This window comes from Lissotriton vulgaris, chromosome 12, assembly GCF_964263255.1.
Source record: "Lissotriton vulgaris chromosome 12, aLisVul1.2, whole genome shotgun sequence".
Taxonomy (NCBI): Eukaryota; Metazoa; Chordata; class Amphibia; order Caudata; family Salamandridae; genus Lissotriton; species Lissotriton vulgaris.
In genome coordinates, this window is record NC_141700.1 from 770,959,454 (window position 1) to 770,983,727 (window position 24,274).

Consider the following 24,274-nt stretch of genomic DNA (forward strand, 5'->3'; position numbering starts at 1 on the left):
GCCCCTGCTGTGGAGAATCTGCATGGAATAGTGTAGGAGCCCCTGCTGTGGATAGCCTGTAGGCAACAGTGCCGGAGCCCCGGCTGTGGAGAATCTGCATGGAATAGTGTAGTTCCCCTGCTGTGGATAGCCTGTAGGCAACAGTGCCGGAGCCCCTGCTGTGGAGAATCTGCATGGAATAGTGTAGTTCCCCTGCTGTGGATAGCCTGTAGGCAACAGTGCCGGAGCCCCTGCTGTGGAGAATCGCCATGGAATAGAGTAGGAGCCCCTGCTGTGGATAGCCTGTAGGCAACAGTGCCGGAGCCCCTGCTGTGGAGAATCTGCATGGAATAGTGTAGGAGCCCCTGCTGTGGATAGCCTGTAGGCAACAGTGCCGGAGCCCCGGCTGTGGAGAATCTGCATGGAATAGTGTAGGAGCCCCTGCTATGGATAGCCTGTAGGCAACAGTGCCGGAGCCCCAGATGTGGAGAATCTGCATGGAATAGTGTAGGAGCCCCTGCTGTGGATAGCCTGTAGGCAACAGTGCCGGAGCCCCTGCTGTGGAGAATCTGCATGGAATAGTGTAGGAGCCCCTGCTGTGGATAGCCTGTAGGCAACAGTGCCGGAGCCCCTGCTGTGGAGAATCTGCATGGAATAGTGTAGGAGCCCCTGCTGTGGATAGCCTGTAGGCAACAGTGCCAGAGCCCCTGCTGTGGAGAATCTGCATGGAATAGTGTAGGAGCCCCTGCTGTGGATAGCCTGTAGGCAACAGTGCCGGAGCCCCGGCTGTGGAGAATCTGCATGGAATAGTGTAGTTCCCCTGCTGTGGATAGCCTGTAGGCAACAGTGCCGGAGCCCCTGCTGTGGAGAATCTGCATGGAATAGTGTAGTTCCCCTGCTGTGGATAGCCTGTAGGCAACAGTGCCGGAGCCCCTGCTGTGGAGAATCGCCATGGAATAGAGTAGGAGCCCCTGCTGTGGATAGCCTGTAGGCAACAGTGCCGGAGCCCCTGCTGTGGAGAATCTGCATGGAATAGTGTAGGAGCCCCTGCTGTGGATAGCCTGTAGGCAACAGTGCCGGAGCCCCTGCTGTGGACAATCTGCATGGAATAGTGTAGGAGCCCTGGCTTTGGCAAGCGCATTGAACAGAGCAGTGGCTCAGGATGTGTGAGCCTGGTGTTGTGGAGAATCTCTAGTGAATATTGCATGTAGTGAGAATGTGAAGTCGGCTGCCGTGGAGACTCTAGTGGTTCAGGAGCCCCAGCCGTGGAGAATCTGCATGGTACAGTGCAGGAGCCTGAGATACGGAGAGACTGTGCAGAACAGTGCAGGAGGCCAAGCTGTTGAGAGTCTGCTTGGAGTAGTACAGGAGCCCTCGCAGTGGGGAGCCTCTGTGCATCAGCTCCGGCTGTGGTACTCCAGCTGTGGAGAATCTGCATGGAACAGAGCAGGTGCCTGGGATTTAGAGAGACTGTGACGAACAGTGCAGGAGTCCAAGCTGTTGAGAGTCTGCTTGGAGTAGTACAGGACGCCCCGCAGTGGGGAGTTTCTGTGCGACAGTGGAGGAGCCAGGGCTGTGGTACCCCAGCTGTGGAGTAGCTGCATGGAATCATGCAGGAGCCCGGGCTGTGGTGCCCCAGCTGTGGAGTAGCTGCATGGAATCATGCAGGAGCCCGGGCTGTGGTACCCCAGCTGTGCAGAGACTGCATGGAATCATGCAGGAGCCCGGGCTGTGGTACCCCAGCTGTGGAGTAGCTGCATGGAATCATGCAGGAGCCCGGGCTGTGGTACTCCAGCTGTGGAGTGGCTGCATGGAATCATGCCGGAGCCCGGGCTGTGGTGCCCCAGCTGTGGAGTGACTGCATGGAAACATGCAGGAGCCCGGGCTGTGGTACCCCAGCTGCGTAGAGACTGCATGGAACCATGCAGGAGCCCTGGCAGCGGGATGTCTCCACGGAGCAGGGCAGGAGCCCGGGCTGTGGCACCCCAGATGTGGAGTGACTGCATGGAAACATGCCGGAGCCCTGGCTGTGGACCCCAGATGTGGAGTGACTGCATGGAAACATGCCGGAGCCCTGGCTGTGGACCCCAGCTGTGGAGTGACTGCATGGAAACATGCCGGAGCCCTGGCTGTGGAAGCCAGATGTGGAGTGACTGCATGGAATCATGCAGGAGCCCGGGCTGTGGTACCCCAGCTGTGGAGTCGCTGCATGGAATCATGCAGGAGCCCGGGCTGTGGACCCCAGATGTGGAGTGACTGCATGGAAACATGCCGGAGCCCTGGCTGTGGACCCCAGCTGTGGAGTGACTGCATGATGGATCCTGGGCTGTGGTACCCCAGCTGTGGAGTGACTGCATGGAACCAGGCAGGATCCCTGGCAACGGGATGTCTCCATGGAGCAGGGCAGGAGCCCGGGCTGTGGGACCCCAGATGTGGAGTGACTGCATGGAATCATGCAGGAGCCCGGGCTGTGGTACTCCAGCTGTGTGGAGTGACTGCATGGAAACATGCAGGAGCCCGGGCTGTGGTACCCCAGCTGTGGAGTGACTGCATGGAAACATGCAGGAGCCCGGGCTGTGGTACCCCAGCTGTGGAGTGACTGCATGGAAACATGCAGGAGCCCGGGCTGTGGTACCCCAGCTGTGGAGTCGCTGCATGGAATCATGCAGGAGCCTGGGCTGTGGTTCCCCAGCTGTGGAGTCGCTGCATGGAATCATGCCGGAGCCCGGGCTGTGGTTCCCCAGCTGTGGAGTAGCTGCATGGAATCATGCAGGAGCCCGGGCTGTGGTGCCCCAGCTGTGGAGTGACTGCATGATGGAACCCGGGCTGTGGTGCCCCAGCTGTGGAGTGACTGCATGGAAACATGCCGGAGCCCGGGCTGTGGTTCCCCAGCTGTGGAGTCGCTGCATGGAATCATGCCGGAGCCCGGGCTGTGGTTCCCCAGCTGTGGAGTAGCTGCATGGAATCATGCAGGAGCCCGGGCTGTGGTGCCCCAGCTGTGGAGTGACTGCATGATGGAGCCCGGGCTGTGGTACCCCAGCTGTGGAGTGACTGCATGATGGAGCCCGGGCTGTGGTACCCCAGCTGTGGAGTGACTGCATGATGGAGCCCGGGCTGTGGTGCCCCAGCTGTGGAGTCGCTGCATGGAATCATGCCGGAGCCCGGGCTGTGGTGCCCCAGCTGTGGAGTCGCTGCATGGAATCATGCAGGAGCCCGGGCTGTGGTACCCCAGCTGTGGAGTCGCTGCATGGAATCATGCAGGAGCCTGGGCTGTGGTTCCCCAGCTGTGGAGTCGCTGCATGGAATCATGCCGGAGCCCGGGCTGTGGTTCCCCAGCTGTGGAGTAGCTGCATGGAATCATGCAGGAGCCCGGGCTGTGGTGCCCCAGCTGTGGAGTGACTGCATGATGGAGCCCGGGCTGTGGTGCCCCAGCTGTGGAGTGACTGCATGGAAACATGCAGGAGCCCGGGCTGTGGTACCCCAGCTGTGGAGTCGCTGCATGGAATCATGCAGGAGCCCTGGCTGTGGTGCCCCAGCTGTGGAGTAGCTGCATGGAATCATGCAGGAGCTCGGGCTGTGGTGCCCCAGCTGTGGAGTGACTGCATGATGGAACCCGGGCTGTGGTGCCCCAGCTGTGGAGTGACTGCATGGAAACATGCCGGAGCCCGGGCTGTGGTTCCCCAGCTGTGGAGTCGCTGCATGGAATCATGCCGGAGCCCGGGCTGTTGTTCCCCAGCTGTGGAGTAGCTGCATGGAATCATGCAGGAGCCCGGGCTGTGGTGCCCCAGCTGTGGAGTGACTGCATGATGGAGCCCGGGCTGTGGTACCCCAGCTGTGGAGTAGCTGCATGGAATCATGCAGGAGCCCGGGCTGTGGTGCCCCAGCTGTGGAGTGACTGCATGATGGAGCCCGGGCTGTGGTGCCCCAGCTGTGGAGTGACTGCATGGAAACATGCAGGAGCCCGGGCTGTGGTACCCCAGCTGTGGAGTCGCTGCATGGAATCATGCAGGAGCCCTGGCTGTGGTGCCCCAGCTGTGGAGTAGCTGCATGGAATCATGCAGGAGCTCGGGCTGTGGTGCCCCAGCTGTGGAGTGACTGCATGATGGAACCCGGGCTGTGGTGCCCCAGCTGTGGAGTGACTGCATGGAAACATGCCGGAGCCCGGGCTGTGGTTCCCCAGCTGTGGAGTCGCTGCATGGAATCATGCCGGAGCCCGGGCTGTTGTTCCCCAGCTGTGGAGTAGCTGCATGGAATCATGCAGGAGCCCGGGCTGTGGTGCCCCAGCTGTGGAGTTACTGCATGATGGAGCCCGGGCTGTGGTACCCCAGCTGTGGAGTAGCTGCATGGAATCATGCAGGAGCCCGGGCTGTGGTGCCCCAGCTGTGGAGTGACTGCATGATGGAGCCCGGGCTGTGGTGCCCCAGCTGTGGAGTGACTGCATGGAAACATGCAGGAGCCTGGGCTGTGGTACCCCAACTGTGGAGTCGCTGCATGGAATCATGCAGGAGCCCTGGCTGTGGTGCCCCAGCTGTGGAGTAGCTGCATGGAATCATGCAGGAGCTCGGGCTGTGGTGCCCCAGCTGTGGAGTGACAGCATGATGGAACCCGGGCTGTGGTGCCCCAGCTGTGGAGTGACTGCATGGAAACATGCCGGAGCCCGGGCTGTGGTTCCCCAGCTGTGGAGTCGCTGCATGGAATCATGCCGGAGCCCGGGCTGTTGTTCCCCAGCTGTGGAGTAGCTGCATGGAATCATGCAGGAGCCCGGGCTGTGGTGCCCCAGCTGTGGAGTGACTGCATGATGGAGCCCGGGCTGTGGTACCCCAGCTGTGGAGTCGCTGCATGGAATCATGCAGGAGCCCGGGCTGTGGTGCCCCAGCTGTGGAGTGACTGCATGATGGAGCCCGGGCTGTGGTACCCCAGCTGTGGAGTGACTGCATGATGGAGCCCGGGCTGTGGTACCCCAGCTGTGGAGTGACTGCATGATGGAGCCCGGGCAGTGGTGCCCCAGCTGTGGAGTCGCTGCATGGAATCATGCCGGAGCCCGGGCGGTGGTGCCCCAGCTGTGGAGTCGCTGCATGGAATCATGCAGGAGCCCGGGCTGTGGTGCCCCAGCTGTGGAGTGACTGCATGATGGAGCCCCGGCTGTGGTACCCCAGATGTGGAGTGACTGCATGGAATCATGCCGGAGCCCTGGCAGCGGGAAGTCTCCACGGAGCAGGGCAGGAGCCCGGGCTGTGGTACCCCAGCTGTGGAGTGACTGCATGATGGAGCCCCGGCTGTGGTACCCCAGATGTGGAGTGACTGCATGGAATCATGCCGGAGCCCTGGCAGCGGGAAGTCTCCACGGAGCAGGGCAGGAGCCCGCGCTGCGCAGCCGCTACCGCGCGCAGTGAATATGAATCGAGTGAATGGAAAGGGAGATGTTGGCAGGAGCAGAGGGAAGGGGGAGTGATTGAGGAAGCCGTGAATGAAAGAGGCGAGGGAGGGGTGGCGCCGGGGCGGGCGCGGAGCTGCCGTCCGCTCACACCTGACGAGGAGGCGCGAGGATGCTGCGAGTGGTACCCGGCGCTGCGCCGCAGCATCCACAAGACATCTCCTAGGTAATGCCGGAGGTGCGCGCGCCCCTCTCCCGCGCTCCACTTGCATCCTTCCCCTCTCTCTCTCTTCTTCCACCCTATCCCCGTCACTCCAGACCTCCGTCTCCCCCTCTCTCCGTCCGACTTGCTCCTCGCTCTCTCCCCCTTCCCTTCTCTGGCGCCCCCCCCCCTCTCTCCCTCTCTTCTCCCATTCATATCCCCCCCTCTCTCCCGCCTTCCATACCCTCTCCCCGGACTCCATCCCTTGGCCGCTGCGGCCCCCGCGTCGTCGCGGGAGAAGGCGTCTGCCCCCCACCTTGGCCCCCACCCCGGCCCCAGGCACCCCACCCCTTCGGCCTGGCTCTCCAGAGGGGCGCCAGGTATCCGTGAGGGGGCGTCGCTCATGAAGGGTAAAGGGAAGCTGTCGTCCATGTGTATGTGTGTGGTAGGTGCCTCTTTCTTTTTACCCCCCCCCCCCCTCCAGGGCCGGGTACGGTCGAGGTGCTGCGAACAAGTTCTTGCCGGGTGGGGCTGTCGGTATCCGTGTTTGGGGGAGGGAGGGAGTGGTGTGCGTACTATGTCCCTCCATACTGTGCACCACACCCCCATTTTGAAGAGCATCATTTAAGGGGGTCTCCGGGCCTAGCCCTGCCCGGGTGTCTCCCCACCCGCCACCCGGGCGTGAGCCCCTCCAGGATGAACCCCAAAGGGCTGGAGACGCTGGGGTTGGGTGGGGATGGGGCTGGGGGAGGTGGTCTGTGGAGGGGGGGTGGTGCCCGCCCTCGGGTGGGGGGCTGTCGACAGATGACTGCCTTACAACTTCCTTAAGACAGCGCTCTCACCACAGCACCATCTCAGCTGCGCGCCACAGCACGGAGAGGCAGCTGCGTCATCAAGGGCGGATATTACAGCACGGGGAAACAACTGCATCACACCGGACATTCTATAGCGCCCAGAGGCAGCTGGGCGACAATGTGTGGACTTTACATCACGAGTACGCCACTGCATCACTCCCGGTGGATATCACACCAAGAGGGGGAACAACTGCATCACCCCCGGTGGATATCACACCAAGGGGGCACCACTGCATCACCCCGGGTGGATATCACAGCACAGGGGCACCACTGCATCACCCCTGGTGGATATCACAGCACGGGAGCACCACTGCATCACCCCGGGTGGATATCACAGCACGGGGGCACCACTGCATCACCACGGTGGATATCACACCAAGCGGGGCACCACTGCATCACCCTGGGTGGATATCACACCAAGGGAGGCACCACTGCATCACCCCCCGGGTGGATATCACACCAAGGGGGCACCACTGCATCACCCTGGGTGGATATCACACCAAGGGGGGCACCACTGCATCACCCTGGGTGGATATCACACCAAGGGAGGCACCACTGCATCACCCCGGGTGGATATCACACCAAGGGGGGCACCACTGCATCACCCCGGGTGGATATCACACCAAGGGGGGCACCACTGCATCACCCCGGGTGGATATCACAGCATGGGGGCACCACTGCATCACCCCGGGTGCATATCACAGCAAGGGGAGCACCACTGCATCACCCCTGGTGGACATCACAGCAAGGGGGCACCACTGCATCACCATGGTGGATATCACAGCACAGGGTCACCACTGTATCACCCCGGGTGGATATCACACCAAGGGAGGCACCACTGCATCACCCCGGGTGGATATCACACCAAGGGGGCACCACTGCATCACCCCGGGTGAATATCAGAGCACAGGGGCACCACTGCATCACCCCTGGTGGATATCACAGCACGGGAGCACCACTACATCACCCCGGGTGGATATCACACCAAGGGAGGCACCACTGCATCACCCCAGGTGGATATCACACCAAGGGGGGCACCACTGCATCACCCCGGGTAGATATCACAGCACGGGGGGCACCACTGCATCACCACGGTGGATATCACACCAAGCGGGGCACCACTGCATCACCCCGGGTGGATATCACACCAAGGGGGTACCACTGCATCACCCTGGGTGGATATTACACCAAGGGAGGCACCACTGCATCACCCCGGGTGGATATCACACCAAGGGGGGCACCACTGCATCACCGGGTGGATATCACAGCACGGGGGGCACCACTGCATCACCACGGTGGATATCACACCAAGGGGCGCACCACTGCATCACCCCGGGTGGATATCACACCAAGGGGGCACCACTGCATCACCCTGGGTGGATATCACACAAAGGAGGGCACCACTGCATCACCCCGGGTGGATATCACACCAAGGGGGGCACCACTGCATCACCCCGGGTGGATATCACAGCACGGGGGCACCACTGCATCACCCCGGGTGCATATCACACAAGGGGGGCACCACTGCATCACCCATGGTGGACATCACAGCAAGGGGGGCACCGCTGCATCACCATGGTGGATATCACAGCACAGGGGCACCACTGTATCACCCTGGGTGGATATCACAGCATGGGGGCACCACTGCATCACCCCGGGTGCATAGAACAGCAAGGGGGGCACCACTGCATCACCCCGGGTGGATATCACACCAAGGGGGCACCACTGCATCACCTCGGGTGGATATCACACCAAGGAGGGCACCACTGCATCACCCTGGGTGGATATCACACAAAGGAGGGCACCACTGCATCACCCCTGGTGGATATCATAGCATGGGGGCACAACTGCATCACCTGGGGTGGATATCACAGCACGGGGGCACCACTGCATCACCCCAGGTTGATATCACAGCATGGGGGCACCACTGCATCACCCCTGGTGGATATCACAGCATGGGGGCACCACTGCATCACCATGGTGGATATCACAGCACGGGGGCACTGCTGCATCACCATGGTGGATATCACAGCATGGGGGCACCACTGTATCACCCCGGGTGGATATCACAGCACGGGGCACCGCTGCATCACCCCTGGTGGATATCATAGCACAGGGGCACCACTGCATCTCCCTGGGGCATAAAACAGCACAGGGGCACCACTGCATCACCCAAGGTGCATAGAACAGCACGGGGGCACCAATGTATCACCCCGGGTAGATATCACAGCACCTCTGCCCAAACCAACTCTAAACCAGGCTCTCTGTTCAAACCAACTCTAAACCAGGCCCTCTGTCTAAACTAATTCCAAACCAACCAACTCTAAACCAGGCCCTCTGTCCAAACCAACTCTAAAGCAATCCCTCTGTCCAAAAAACTATAAACGAGGCCCTCTGCCCAAACCAACTCTAAAGCAGGCCCTCTGTCCAAACCAACTCTAAACCAGGCCCTTTGTCCAAATCAACTCTAAACGAGGCCCTCTGTCCAAATCAACTCTAAACCAGGCCCTCTGTCTAAACCAACTCTAACCAGGTCCTCTGTCCAAACCAACTCTAAACCAGACCCTCTGCCTAAACCAACTCTGAACCAGACCCTCTGTCTAAATCAACTCTAACCAGGTCCTTTGTCCAAATCAACCCTAAACTAGACCCTCTGTCTAAACCAACTCTAAACCAGATCCTCTGTCTAAACCAGCTCTAAGCCAGGCCCTCTGTCTAAACCAACTCTAACCAGGCCCTCTGTCCAAACCAACTCTAAACCAAGCCCTCTGTCTAAACCAACTCCAGGCCTCATGTTTAAACCAACTCTAAACCAGGCCCTATGTATGACCAACTCCAAACCAGGCCCTCTGTCCAAACCAACTCTAAACCAGGCCCTCTGTCTTTACCAACTCCAAACCAGGCCATCTGTCCAAACCAACTGTAAACCAGGCCCTCTGTCTAAATTAACTCTAAACCAGGCCTTCTGTCTAACCCAACTCTAAACCATGCATTCTGCCTAAACCAACTCTAAACCTGGCCCTCTGTCCAAACGAACTCTAAACCAGACCCTCTGTTTAAACCAACTATACACCAGGCCCTCTGTCCAAACCAACTCTAAACCTGGCCCTCTGTCTAAGCCAACTCTAACCAGGTCCTCTGTCCAAACCAACTCTAAACCAGACCCTCTGCCTAAACCAACTCTGAACCAGACCCTCTGTCTAAATCAACTCTAACCAGGTCCTCTGTCCAAATCAACCCTAAACTAGACCCTCTGTCTAAACCAACTCTAAACCAGATCCTCTGTCTAAACCAGCTCTAAGCCAGGCCCTCTGTCTAAACCAACTCTAACCAGGCCCTCTGTCCAAACCAACTCTAAACCAAGCCCTCTGTCTAAACCAACTCCAGGCCTCATGTTTAAACCAACTCTAAACCAGGCCCTATGTATGACCAACTCCAAACCAGGCCCTCTGTCCAAACCAACTCTAAACCAGGCCCTCTGTCCAAACCAGCTCTAAAGCAGGCCCTCTGCCAAACCAACTCTAAACCCGGCTCTCTGTCCAAACCAACCCTACACCAGGCCCTCTGTCTAAAATAACTCTAAATCAGGCCCTCTGTCCAAAGCAACTCTAGACCAGGCCCTCTGTCAAAACCAACTCTAAACCAGGCCCTCGGTCTAAACTAACTCCAAACCAGGCCCTCTGCCCGGACCAAACCAACTCCAAACCAGACCCTCTGCCCAAACCAACTCTAAAGCAGGCCCTCTGTCCAAACCAACTCTAAACCAGACCCTCTGTCTAAACCAACTCTAAAGCAGGCCCCCTGTCTAACCAACTCTTAACCGGGCCCTCTACCTGGACCAACTCTAAACCAGGCCCTCTGTCTAAACCAACTGTAAACCAGGACCTCTGTCTTGTCCAACTCCAAACCAGGGCCTCTGTCCAAACCAACTCTAAACCAGACCCTCTGCCCAAACCAACTCTAAAGCAGGCCCTCTGTCCAAACCAACTCTAAACCAGACCCTCTGTCTAAACCAACTCTAAAGCAGGCCCCCTGTCTAACCAACTCTTAACCGGGCCCTCTACCTGGACCAACTCTAAACCAGGCCCTCTGTCTAAACCAACTGTAAACCAGGCCCTCTGCCTAAACCAACTCTGAACCAGACCCTCTGTCTAAATCAACTCTAACCAGGTCCTCTGTCCAAATCAACCCTAAACCAGACCCTCTGCCTAAACCAACTCTAAACCAGATCCTCAGTCTAAACCAGCTTTAAGCCAGGCCCTCTGTCTAAACCAACTCTAACCAGGCCCTCTGTCCAAACCAACTCTAAACCAGAGCCCCTGTCTTAACCAACTCTAAACCAAGCCCTCTGTCCAAACCAACTCTAAACCAGGCCCTCTGTCCAAACCCACTCTAAACCAGGCCCTCTGTCTTTTCCAACCCCAAACCAGGCCCTCTGTCCAAACCAACTCTAAACCAGGCCCTCTGTCTAAACCAACTCTAACCAGGCCCTCTGTCAAAACCAACTCTAAACCAGACCCTCTGTCTATACCAACTCCAAACCAGGCCCTTTGTCTAAACCAACTCTAAAACAGGCCCTGTGTCCAAACCAACTCTAAACCAGGCCCTCTGTCTAACCTAACTCGAAACCAGGCCCTCTGTCTAAACCAACTCTAAAGCAGGCCCCCTGTCTAACCAACTCTTAACCGGGCCCTCTGCCTGGACCACCTCTAAACCAGGCCCTCTGTCTAAACCAACTGTAAACCAGGCCCTCTGTCTTGTCCAACTCTGAACCAGGACTTCTGTCTAAACCAACAATAAACCAGGCCCTCCGTCTAAACCAACTCTAAACCACACCCTCTGTCTAAACCAACTGTAAACTAGGCCCTCTGTCTTGTGCAACTCTAAACCAGGCCATCTGTCCAAACCAACTCTAAACCAGGCCGTCTGTCTTTACCAACTCCAAACCAGGCCATCTGTCCAAACCAACTGTAAACCAGGCCCTCTGTCTAAATTAACTCTAAACCAGGCCTTCTGTCTAACCCAACTCTAAACCATGCCCTCTGCCTAATCCAACTCTAAACCTGGCCCTCTGTCCAAACGAACTCTAAACCAGACCCTCTGTTCAAACCAACTATATACCAGGCCCTCTGTTTAAACCAACTCTAACCAGGCCCTCTGTCCAAACCAACTCTAAACCAGACCCTCTGTCTAAACCAACTCTAAACCAGACCCTCTGTCTAAACCAACTCTAAACCAGGCCCTCTGTCTAAACCTACTCTAAACCAGGCCCTCTGTCCAAACCAACTCTAAACCAGGCCCTCTGTCTAAACTAACTCCAAACCAGGCCCTCTGCCCGGACCAAACTAACTCCAAACCAGGCCCTCTGTCCAAACCAACTCTAAACCAGGCCCTCTGTCCAAACCAACTCTAAACCAGGCCCTCTGTCTAAACCAACTCCAAACCAGGCCCTCTGTCCAAACCAACTCTAAACCAGGCCCTCTGTCTAAATCAACTCTAAACCAGGCCCTCTGTCCAAACCAACTCTAAACCAGGCCCTCTGCCTAAACCAACTCTGAACCAGACCCTCTGTCTAAATCAACTCTAACCAGGTCCTCTGTCCAAATCAACCCTAAACCAGACCCTCTGCCTAAACCAACTCTAAACCAGATCCTCAGTCTAAACCAGCTTTAAGCCAGGCCCTCTGTCTAAACCAACTCTAACCAGGCCCTCTGTCCAAACCAACTCTAAACCAGAGCCCCTGTCTTAACCAACTCTAAACCAAGCCCTCTGTCCAAACCAACTCTAAACCAGGCCCTCTGTCCAAACCCACTCTAAACCAGGCCCTCTGTCTTTTCCAACCCCAAACCAGGCCCTCTGTCCAAACCAACTCTAAACCAGGCCCTCTGTCTAAACCAACTCTAACCAGGCCCTCTGTCAAAACCAACTCTAAACCAGACCCTCTGTCTATACCAACTCCAAACCAGGCCCTTTGTCTAAACCAACTCTAAAACAGGCCCTGTGTCCAAACCAACTCTAAACCAGGCCCTCTGTCTAACCTAACTCGAAACCAGGCCCTCTGTCTAAACCAACTCTAAAGCAGGCCCCCTGTCTAACCAACTCTTAACCGGGCCCTCTGCCTGGACCACCTCTAAACCAGGCCCTCTGTCTAAACCAACTGTAAACCAGGCCCTCTGTCTTGTCCAACTCTGAACCAGGACTTCTGTCTAAACCAACAATAAACCAGGCCCTCCGTCTAAACCAACTCTAAACCACACCCTCTGTCTAAACCAACTGTAAACTAGGCCCTCTGTCTTGTGCAACTCTAAACCAGGCCATCTGTCCAAACCAACTCTAAACCAGGCCGTCTGTCTTTACCAACTCCAAACCAGGCCATCTGTCCAAACCAACTGTAAACCAGGCCCTCTGTCTAAATTAACTCTAAACCAGGCCTTCTGTCTAACCCAACTCTAAACCATGCCCTCTGCCTAATCCAACTCTAAACCTGGCCCTCTGTCCAAACGAACTCTAAACCAGACCCTCTGTTCAAACCAACTATATACCAGGCCCTCTGTTTAAACCAACTCTAACCAGGCCCTCTGTCCAAACCAACTCTAAACCAGACCCTCTGTCTGAACCAACTCTAAACCAGACCCTCTGTCTAAACCAACTCTAAACCAGGCCCTCTGTCTAAACCTACTCTAAACCAGGCCCTCTGTCCAAACCAACTCTAAACCAGGCCCTCTGTCTAAACTAACTCCAAACCAGGCCCTCTGCCCGGACCAAACTAACTCCAAACCAGGCCCTCTGTCCAAACCAACTCTAAACCAGGCCCTCTGTCCAAACCAACTCTAAACCAGGCCCTCTGTCTAAACCAACTCCAAACCAGGCCCTCTGTCCAAACCAACTCTAAACCAGGCCCTCTGTCTAAATCAACTCTAAACCAGGCCCTCTGTCCAAACCAACTCTAAACCAGGCCCTCTGCCTAAACCAACTCTGAACCAGACCCTCTGTCTAAATCAACTCTAACCAGGTCCTCTGTCCAAATCAACCCTAAACCAGACCCTCTGCCTAAACCAACTCTAAACCAGATCCTCAGTCTAAACCAGCTTTAAGCCAGGCCCTCTGTCTAAACCAACTCTAACCAGGCCCTCTGTCCAAACCAACTCTAAACCAGAGCCCCTGTCTTAACCAACTCTAAACCAAGCCCTCTGTCCAAACCAACTCTAAACCAGGCCCTCTGTCCAAACCCACTCTAAACCAGGCCCTCTGTCTTTTCCAACCCCAAACCAGGCCCTCTGTCCAAACCAACTCTAAACCAGGCCCTCTGTCTAAACCAACTCTAACCAGGCCCTCTGTCAAAACCAACTCTAAACCAGACCCTCTGTCTATACCAACTCCAAACCAGGCCCTTTGTCTAAACCAACTCTAAAACAGGCCCTGTGTCCAAACCAACTCTAAACCAGGCCCTCTGCCTAACCTAACTCGAAACCAGGCCCTCTGTCTAAACCAACTCTAAAGCAGGCCCCCTGTCTAACCAACTCTTAACCGGGCCCTCTGCCTGGACCACCTCTAAACCAGGCCCTCTGTCTGAACCAACTGTAAACCAGGCCCTCTGTCTTGTCCAACTCTAAACCAGGACTTCTGTCTAAACCAACAATAAACCAGGCCCTCCGTCTAAACCAACTCTAAACCACACCCTCTGTCTAAACCAACTGTAAACTAGGCCCTCTGTCTTGTGCAACTCTAAACCAGGCCATCTGTCCAAACCAACTCTAAACCAGGCCCTCTGTCTTTACCAACTCCAAACCAGGCCATCTGTCCAAACCAACTGTAAACCAGGCCCTCTGTCTAAATTAACTCTAAACCAGGCCTTCTGTCTAACCCAACTCTAAACCATGCCCTCTGCCTAAACCAACTCTAATCCTGGCCCTCTGTCCAAACGAACTCTAAACCAGACCCTCTGTTCAAACCAACTATATACCAGGCCCTCTGTCTAAACCAACTCTAACCAGGCCCTCTGTCCAAACCAACTCTAAACCAGACCCTCTGCCTAAACCAACTCTAAACCAGACCCTCTGTCTAAACCAACTCTAAACCAGGCCCTCTGTCTAAACCTACTCTAAACCAGGCCCTCTGTCCAAACCAACTCTAAACCAAGCCCTCTGTCTAAACTAACTCCAAACCAGGCCCTCTGCCCGGACCAAACTAACTCCAAACCAGGCCCTCTGTCCAAACCAACTCTAAACCAGGCCCTCTGTCCAAACCAACTCTAAACCAGGCCCTCTGTCTAAACCAACTCTAACCAGGTCCTCTGTCCAAACCAACTCTAAACCAGACCCTCTGCCTAAACCAACTCTGAACCAGACCCTCTGTCTAAATCAACTCTAACCAGGTCCTCTGTCCAAATCAACCCTAAACCAGACCCTCTGCCTAAACCAACTCTAAACCAGATCCTCAGTCTAAACCAGCTTTAAGCCAGACCCTCTGTCTAAACCAACTCTAAACCAGGCCCTCTGTCTAAACCTACTCTAAACCAGGCCCTCTGTCCAAACCAACTCTAAACCAGGCCCTCTGTCTAAACTAACTCCAAACCAGGCCCTCTGCCCGGACCAAACTAACTCCAAACCAGGCCCTCTGTCCAAACCAACTCTAAACCAGGCCCTCTGTCCAAACCAACTCTAAACCAGGCCCTCTGTCTAAACCAACTCTAACCAGGTCCTCTGTCCAAACCAACTCTAAACCAGACCCTCTGCCTAAACCAACTCTGAACCAGACCCTCTGTCTAAATCAACTCTAACCAGGTCCTCTGTCCAAATCAACCCTAAACCAGACCCTCTGCCTAAACCAACTCTAAACCAGATCCTCAGTCTAAACCAGCTTTAAGCCAGGCCCTCTGTCTAAACCAACTCTAACCAGGCCCTCTGTCCAAACCAACTCTAAACCAGAGCCCCTGTCTTAACCAACTCTAAACCAAGCCCTCTGTCCAAACCAACTCTAAACCAGGCCCTCTGTCCAAACCCACTCTAAACCAGACCCTCTGTCTTTTCCAACCCCAAACCAGGCCCTCTGTCCAAACCAACTCTAAACCAGGCCCTCTGTCTAAACCAACTCTAACCAGGCCCTCTGTCAAAACCAACTCTAAACCAGACCCTCGGGGGCGTGGCCAAGCAGCATGGCCGACAGGACGTGAGCTCCACCAGCTCCGTCCCGAAGACCGTTTAAAATCCTGCTAATTCTCCTGCCCGGACCCTCTCGTCCCCGGGAATGCACGTCGGGGAGGCAGTGGAAGCCCCGCCGACCTTCTGTGCCTGAGGGACCGGACCCGTGGTCGACAATCAGCCGCGATCTGCAGACTGGCTGATCCTGAGGGCGGCGCCGGCGTGCCCCTTCACGCGACACCGAGGCTTTGGCCTACTTGCTGGGCCGGACAGCGGGTGATGTGAGCAGCTTGGGTCCGTAAAATGATGCCCGCCGGCTGCCCGCTGTGAGATCCTAGCCCGGACCGGGCGACGGCGATGCCGGAGAACTGCGGCCCTACTGTGATGCGGTAAGGAGGGGAGAGGGACGGAGGTGACGGCCATCTTACGAGGCCCTGCCGGGCTGAAGTGCGGAGAGCCCGCCCCTCCCTGATTGCTGGAGCTACACGACCGGAGGACGGGGCGCCTTCACCTGGGAGCGGGGGCTGTGAAACCAATCTGCCCTGGCCCCCCCTGTGGCGCGGAGGTGCGTGTGGGGGCCTTGGTCTGCTGTGATCCTCTCAGCGCCCGACCACTCTGGATCTGCCACTCCTGTGTCCCCTCCCGCTGCCTAGTATCCTGTGCCCTGGGGCAGATCGGGATCCCTGACACTCGTGGGACGCCGGGGGGGCTCACGGGGAGGCTGTTGGACCCGTGGACGTACGGCGCCCCTCCCCCCGGCTGTCTGCCATTTGGACTTGGTTTTGGGCGGCCGCCTTGGGATAGGTGGTGACCGGTAGAAGAGTCTGTCTGTGTCCCGCCCTGCCCTGAAAGCTGGTGGAGGTGAACCCGTGCTACTGCGCCCTGGTGGCACCTGAACTGTGACCTGCACTGCCTACTGCGATCTTGGTCCTGTGGACCCGGGCACTGCTTGCTCATTCTCTGTCCGGCGCTGTGGTGGTGCGCACTCTGCCCTGCTTGGGTGCCTTCCCAGAGGGCCCCGCTGAGAACATTGATCCCTAGGGCTGTAGATATGACAGGCCGGACTGGCCGTGGCCCTAAGGCTACCCAACCCAACACGATCACACAGTATACTACCCCTCGCCTGCCACCGCAGAGGATCACGCGCCAAACGGGCGTTGGAGATGGAGATGGGGAGTCGCCGGAGCCGTCCAGGGCGGAACTTCTTAAGGCTATACAGGGTTCGCACACTGCCCTAGAGCGCCAGATTGAGACAGTGTCCGTGGACGTGAACCTTTTGAGGACTGACCTTCGCAAGGTGGCGGATAAAGTCTCGGACGCAGAGGGCAACATTACTCAGCTGCAGGGGGAGGTAGCGTCCCTACAGAAGTCACTCTCTCAGCTTGCTTCTACTACCCGAGCTTTGGAGAGACGCGCCGAGGATGCAGAAGGTAGGGCGCGCCGTAGTAACATACGGGTCCTGGGGGTCCCGGAGCGGCTGGAGGCAGGGAACCCTGAACGATTCCTGGAGACCTGGATCCGTGAGCATCTCTGTCCGGACGGTTTGTCCAGTGTCTTCATTGTGGAGCGGGCCCACAGAGCCCTGGTGCCCCCTCCGCGTCCTGGCGAGGCCCCTAGAGCCCTCATTGCAAAAATCCTAAACTATAAAGACCGGGACTGCATCCTCAAGGCGGCGAGGGAGTCGGGGCCCCACACGATCGAGAACAGTCGCATCTCCATTTACCCCGACTATACCCAGCAGGTGCAGGAGCAAAGAAAATCTTACTTGGGGGTCAAGCAGAAGCTACGCGCCATGCAGCTGCAGTATATGCTCTTATACCCTGCTAAGCTCAAGGTGCTCTCCCAGGGCCGGGCACACTTCTTTGAGACGCCGGCAGAGGTATGGGAGTGGCTCGAGATCAGAGGGGATGATCTGCCCCCGGGTGAGAGAGGAGGATCGCGTGAAGTGTGGGGGACCAGGCCGCAGAAACGACGACGTGGCAGGAGGAATCGCCGTTCTGGATCTCGTGATCCTCCTGAGACTCGGCCCACGGTGGGTCCGGACGGAGCCATATTGATGGAAGCCTCGCCTGACAAGACTGAGTCTCGGTTGCATGGTGCGGCTGCACCTGATGACATTTTGGTCCCGGATACCCTGCTGGTGACGCCAGTGAACGCGGAGTCTGCGGGCCTAGTGGTCCCGGAAACTGCCTTACAGACTCTAGACTTGGAATGATCCTGGCCCTGCCTGCACTGACTCTGCTGCGCGATTGCTGTTGTTAGGAGGTTCCTTATTGCCCAGTAGTGGTTTTAAACTCTCTGATCGTTCAAAGCGGATGTAGTGGGTGATTGTCCACTAATCGATTCCTGCATTTGACAACTGGGTTGCATGTGCACCGAGTGGGGGGGTTGTGAGTGTGAGCTGCTCCTCCCACGCTGCTGACTTAGGGTTGGAGAGGTGTCCGGGGTCGTATACCGGATTCTTTGGGTCTTTCGGGGAGCTGGGAGGGGGGGTGGGTTGGGTTGTTTGTTGTGTGTGTGTGCGAGTGGTGAGTGTTGAATGGGGTGGCTGTGCACGTCCTGGCACGGGCGGGGGAAGGGCGGGGTGGCGTTTCTCGTTGTTGCTATCCTATTGCTCGTGGGTGGTGGGGTTTCTGGGGTTCCAGTTAATATTTCGTATGTTGGGGTTGTTGGGGGGCGGGATTTGGGGTGTGACACTGATGACACTGGCATTTGGCGCATGTTGATTCTGCTTAGCGGGACGCTTGCTTTGTGCGATGCATTCTTGAACTTCTTTGTGGCGAGGGCCTACTGGCGACAGCCTAGGCTGTGTGTAAGCTGTTGCCCAGCTGGGCATGTATCGTGGTCATGGGGGTTAAATTCTTGACGTGGAATGTGCGTGGCCTGGGTACGTGCACTAAGAGACACAGGGTCCTCACCTTCCTAAAACGCCATGGGATTTCAGTTGCTTGTTTACAGGAGACCCACCTGGATGATGACGGTGCGCAGCGCCTAGCCAAGAAATGGAGAGGCCAGCTATTTCACTCCTCATACTCTACATACGCTAGGGGGGTCCTAATCTGGGTGGCCCCTGGGGTTCCATGCACTGTCCAATATGTTGATGCGGATGTGGAAGGCAGGTACATATTGGCGAAACTCAGATTGGACGATAAGGTCCTTCTGGTCTTTAATACGTACGCGCCGAACATTGATGATCCAGTTTTTTTCTCCCGCATGCAGGACCTGGTGGCTCCTGGCCTGGACGCGCCCCTCCTTTGGTGCGGGGACTTTAACTGTGTCCTACATCATGAACTGGACCGTAATCCACCCCGGGCGGGTACTAAGCCCCGTATGACGGCGTGTTTGCGGGATGTGATGCATAATATAGGGGCGATCGATGTCTGGCGCGCGTGTCACCCCACACAGAAGCTTTACACTTGTTACTCCCCGACCCATGGCACTCACAGCAGACTAGATAGAGTATTGGCGGCCAATCTCCCCTCCTCTCTCACGTTGACAGTCACGCACCAGGCTCGATACCTGTCGGATCATGCTCCGGTCACGTGCCTGGCGCAATGGCCTGACCGGACGGAACGTCCCCGCTCGTGGAGACTGCCGACTGATCTGCTTCAGGATCAGGTGGCCCGGGACCATGTGGCGACGTCCCTCTCCGATTATCTGGAACTCAACTGGGCGGGGAGTGACTTGTCCTATTCCACTAAGTGGGAGGCACTAAAGGCGGTCGTCCGAGGTGCATGTATGGGCCTGACGTACGGAGTCAGGAGACAACTACTATCAGACTTACAGACTGCGGAGGCGGAGCTCTTGCGTGTCCAGGCCCGCCCTGACCCGGACATCTCGGATCAGCGCGCGGAGGGCCTGGCCCTTGGATCGATCCATGATATTCTCACGAGGCTCGATCGCTTTACGCTGGGGCAATATAGACAGAGGCTGCATCGAGAGGGGGATAAATCTGGCCGCTTGTTGGCCTGGATACTTCGTCGGGAGTTCACGGCTGAGCGTATAGTAGCCCTGCGGGCGGCCAATGGCGATATGGTCCACTCGGAAGCTGCTGTACTCACGGTTCTGCGGGACCACCTGCGGGCTGTGTATGAGTCTGACCAGTCTATCTCTGAGGAGGTCTACCACCCATACCTCGAAAACATTGGCTTGCCGACCCTCCCAGAGGCAGCGGCAAAGGACCTTGATCTCAAACTGACGCTCGGTGAAATCTCCGCGGCGATTGCCGCCCTCCCACGAGCCAAAACCCCTGGCGGGGATGGATTCCCTGCAGAGTTTTATCATACGTTCGGGCACACCCTGGCCCCCCTCCTTTTGCAGGTTTACCATGAAGCCTTACGCACAGGTGACCTCCCACCCACCTTGAATCAGGGTGAGGTTTGTATGATCCTGAAACCGGGCGGTGACAGTACGGACCCCGCCTCGTATCGTCCTATCACCTTAATTAATTCAGACGCGAAAATCCTGACCAAACTCTTGGCCAATCGCCTTGCCCCGCACGTCGCTCAGCTCGTCCATCCGGACCAATGTGGCTTTGTTCCTGGTCGCAATACGGCGATGAACCTACGCCGCCTGAACCACGTCTTGCACGAGGTCCGGGGGCGAGACACTCCCCATGTGCTGGTCTCCGTTGACCTGGCCAAAGCCTTTGATACAGTGCATTGGGGATACCTGATGCATGTACTTCTTAAGATGGGATTTGGTCCTGGCTTTCGAGAGTGGATACGGATATTATATAGGACGCCCCGGGCCAGGGTGCGTCTGGGTTCGGCCCGCTCTGATGAGTGGACGCTGGGGAGGGGCACCAGACAGGGCTGCCCATTGTCCCCCCTCTTATTTGCCCTCGCAATTGAGCCCCTGGCCATATCGGCCCGTAAGGAGTTGCAGGAATGGGGTATCGTGGTGGGGGACACTACAAATATCATCTCCCTTTATGCCGATGATGCGCTTTTCTACCTGACCTCTCCGCTGGAGGCCCTCCCCGCTCTGTTGCACCTCTTGGACCGCTTTGGTGCGGCCTCGGGACTGCGCATAAATGTTAACAAGTCCCTGGTGTTCCCGCTGACGCCTGATGATCTTGTCCCGTCGCCGGATTCTCACTGTGCGGGCCTCCGTTGTGAACGTCTGGCGTTCCGGTACCTGGGTATTCAGGTGGCCGCCTCGGATGAGGCTCTTTTAACCCATAACATGGACAGGATCCTTGTGGCACTCCGCAAGTCCGTTGTATTCTGGAATACGCTCCCTCTCTCCCTTATGGGCCGTCTAGCAGTTGCCAAAATGGTGATGCTCCCTAGAGTCCTATATGTGCTGCAGAATACCCTATGCCCGTTGCCCTCCCGGGTGTTCCGCACACTGAATTCGCTCCTTACATCTCTCCTCTGGGCGGGTGGTCGCAGCAGAGTTGCGTTGCGTACGGTGACGCAATGTTGGGATGCGGGAGGCCTTGAGGCCCCTAGATTTGATTTATATTACTATGCTGCACAGCTTCTCCCGGCGGCCAGATGGTTTGCTGACACTGAGAACTGGGAGTTGGCAATGTTGGCGGGAGTGGCTTCGGACAGGGTGCTACAGGAAGCACTAATGCAGGGTAGGGGCGCCGACGACACTCTGCCCTATGTCGTCAGGCATACGGCCCGCATTTGGCAGCAATTCGTTGAACGAGTTTTGCGACGTGCGCCATTCCATAGGGAACTCTCCCCTTGGATCCTGGCCCCAATTCTCAAGATGGAGGCGAATATGTCCTTCCGAGAGTGGCGCATGGGCGGTTGCGAGACACTTGCGGATCTCTATCCGGATGACTCGTTTGTGTCATTCGAGAGAGCAGCGGATTCGTTTGGACTGCGTGAGGGCCAGTACCTGCATTATGGATGTCTCCGGGATGTAGCCAGGACGACATGGCCCCAATTCCCAGAGGCGCCCGAGCTCACTAATACTCTGGACATCATCTTATCCTGTGGCAGAGGTAGGAGACTGATTTCCCTTCTCTACTCGGCAATGCGCAGGGACTCGACTCCCCCATTGATGCCGGCTTGGAGGGCTTGGGAGACGGACCTGGGGACTGAACTGGATCCAGCTCAGAGGAAGCGATTAGGAATGTTAACTCGAAAAGTCTCCTGTAATGCGCGTTTCAAATTGATACATTTTAATTTCCTCCACCGCACATATGTGACACCTGCCTCCCTCCACCGTATCTCCTCAGACAGGAGCCATAATTGCCCGAGGTGTAGGGCTGAACGGGCGGGATTTCTTCACCTGGCCTGGGAATGCCCCCTAGTACATGACTTTTGGGTGGAGGTGGTGGCACATATTGCCCGGATTACACACCTTGCGATCCGACTGGAACCGCTTCACTGTCTGCTAGCGCTGGTGCCCAAACCTAGGAAGAAGGGTCTGTCCTACAAATTGCTGCAACTCCTGTTGGTTCTGGCGCGCAGGCGGGTGGCCATTACTTGGATGGGACAGAGGGCGCCTGAAATCTCTAGTTGGTTGCGGGACGCTAGGGAGTGGGCCCTAGCGGAGGAGACACATATGCTGAGCACACGCAGGGATGGGAAACTCCAGGAGGACTTACTCGCTTGGAGGGCCATGTGTATCGAGGGGATGTAGGAGGATGACTCAGACGCTACTAGCGCGGAGCTGTTTTCCTCCGCTTCCTCGGAGTCCGATGATGATGGTGGGGAGGGATCCGGGGTGCAGTGTCCTGAGGTGGTGTAGCAGTCCCCTGGGCCATGCCGATGTTCCTTGCTGAGTACGCTTGTTGATCATTAGGATTACCATTGACCGCGTTCTACTATGAGGACTGATCTGTAGTAGGCCCTCGCCTACCTCTCCTTATGTGATTGCATCAATGCCACAAATGCCATTCATGGGGTTCTTGTTTCGGTTATGTTTTTGTTTGGGTTGGTGTAGCACCATGTAAGAAAATTGGCGAAGGTATTGATATTGACCAGGGGATTCTGGGAGCACAAGAGCAATTCCCTTCATTGTTTTGCAGGTTTAACGAGGTGCCGCCCTGCCCCCGGGATGTGGGCCGCGCCTGGCTGTGTTCTTCCTGTTTGGATCTGACCTTATTGGTTCGAAAGTGTCAACTGCTTTTTCACTTGTATAATTTGTGCCTCTTTATTTGCTTCGCCGCCAAAAATAAAGTTTTTAAAAAAAAAAAAAAAACCAGACCCTCTGTCTATACCAACTCCAAACCAGGCCCTTTGTCTAAACCAACTCTAAAACAGGCCCTGTGTCCAAACCAACTCTAAACCAGGCCCTCTGTCTAACCTAACTCGAACCCAGGCCCTCTGTCCAAACCAACTCTAAACCAGGCCCTCTGTCTAAACCAGCTCAAAACCAGGCCCTCTGTCTAAACTAACTCCAAACCAGGCCCTCTGTCTAAACTAACTCTAAACCAGGCTCTCTGTTCAAACCAACTCTAAACCAGGCCCTCTGTCTAAACTAATTCCAAACCAACCAACTCTAAACCAGGCCCTCTGTCCAAACCAACTCTAAAGCAATCCCTCTGTCCAAAAAACTATAAACGAGGCCCTCTGCCCAAACCAACTCTAAAGCAGGCCCTCTGTCCAAACCAACTCTAAACCAGGCCCTTTGTCCAAATCAACTCTAAACGAGGCCCTCTGTCCAAATCAACTCTAAACCAGGCCCTCTGTCTAAACCAACTCTAACCAGGTCCTCTGTCCAAACCAACTCTAAACCAGACCCTCTGCCTAAACCAACTCTGAACCAGACCCTCTGTCTAAATCAACTCTAACCAGGTCCTTTGTCCAAATCAACCCTAAACTAGACCCTCTGTCTAAACCAACTCTAAACCAGATCCTCTGTCTAAACCAGCTCTAAGCCAGGCCCTCTGTCTAAACCAACTCTAACCAGGCCCTCTGTCCAAACCAACTCTAAACCAAGCCCTCTGTCTAAACCAACTCCAGGCCTCATGTTTAAACCAACTCTAAACCAGGCCCTATGTATGACCAACTCCAAACCAGGCCCTCTGTCCAAACCAACTCTAAACCAGGCCCTCTGTCTTTACCAACTCCAAACCAGGCCATCTGTCCAAACCAACTGTAAACCAGGCCCTCTGTCTAAATTAACTCTAAACCAGGCCTTCTGTCTAACCCAACTCTAAACCATGCATTCTGCCTAAACCAACTCTAAACCTGGCCCTCTGTCCAAACGAACTCTAAACCAGACCCTCTGTTTAAACCAACTATACACCAGGCCCTCTGTCCAAACCAACTCTAAACCTGGCCCTCTGTCTAAGCCAACTCTAACCAGGTCCTCTGTCCAAACCAACTCTAAACCAGACCCTCTGCCTAAACCAACTCTGAACCAGACCCTCTGTCTAAATCAACTCTAACCAGGTCCTCTGTCCAAATCAACCCTAAACTAGACCCTCTGTCTAAACCAACTCTAAACCAGATCCTCTGTCTAAACCAGCTCTAAGCCAGGCCCTCTGTCTAAACCAACTCTAACCAGGCCCTCTGTCCAAACCAACTCTAAACCAAGCCCTCTGTCTAAACCAACTCCAGGCCTCATGTTTAAACCAACTCTAAACCAGGCCCTATGTATGACCAACTCCAAACCAGGCCCTCTGTCCAAACCAACTCTAAACCAGGCCCTCTGTCCAAACCAGCTCTAAAGCAGGCCCTCTGTCCAAACCAACTCTAAACCCGGCTCTCTGTCCAAACCAACCCTACACCAGGCCCTCTGTCTAAAATAACTC

General features: G+C 56.1%; 1 protein-coding gene across 3 annotated transcripts in view; it reads left to right on the plus strand.

Moving 5' to 3' along the window:
* Nucleotides 1-24,274, plus strand: part of DLG4 (discs large MAGUK scaffold protein 4) — a 704,738-nt gene that overhangs the window by 384,008 nt on the left and 296,456 nt on the right. Inside the window, exon 1 of one of the 3 annotated variants that reach the window (XM_086946106.1) lies at nucleotides 5,834-6,000. The exons of the other annotated variants lie outside the window; for them this stretch is intronic. Within the exon in view, the coding sequence (XP_086802232.1) occupies nucleotides 5,959-6,000 (42 nt within the window). The 5' untranslated portion in view covers nucleotides 5,834-5,958. Of the gene's footprint in view, nucleotides 1-5,833; nucleotides 6,001-24,274 lie in introns of those variants that run through there. 3 annotated transcript variants of the gene reach the window in all.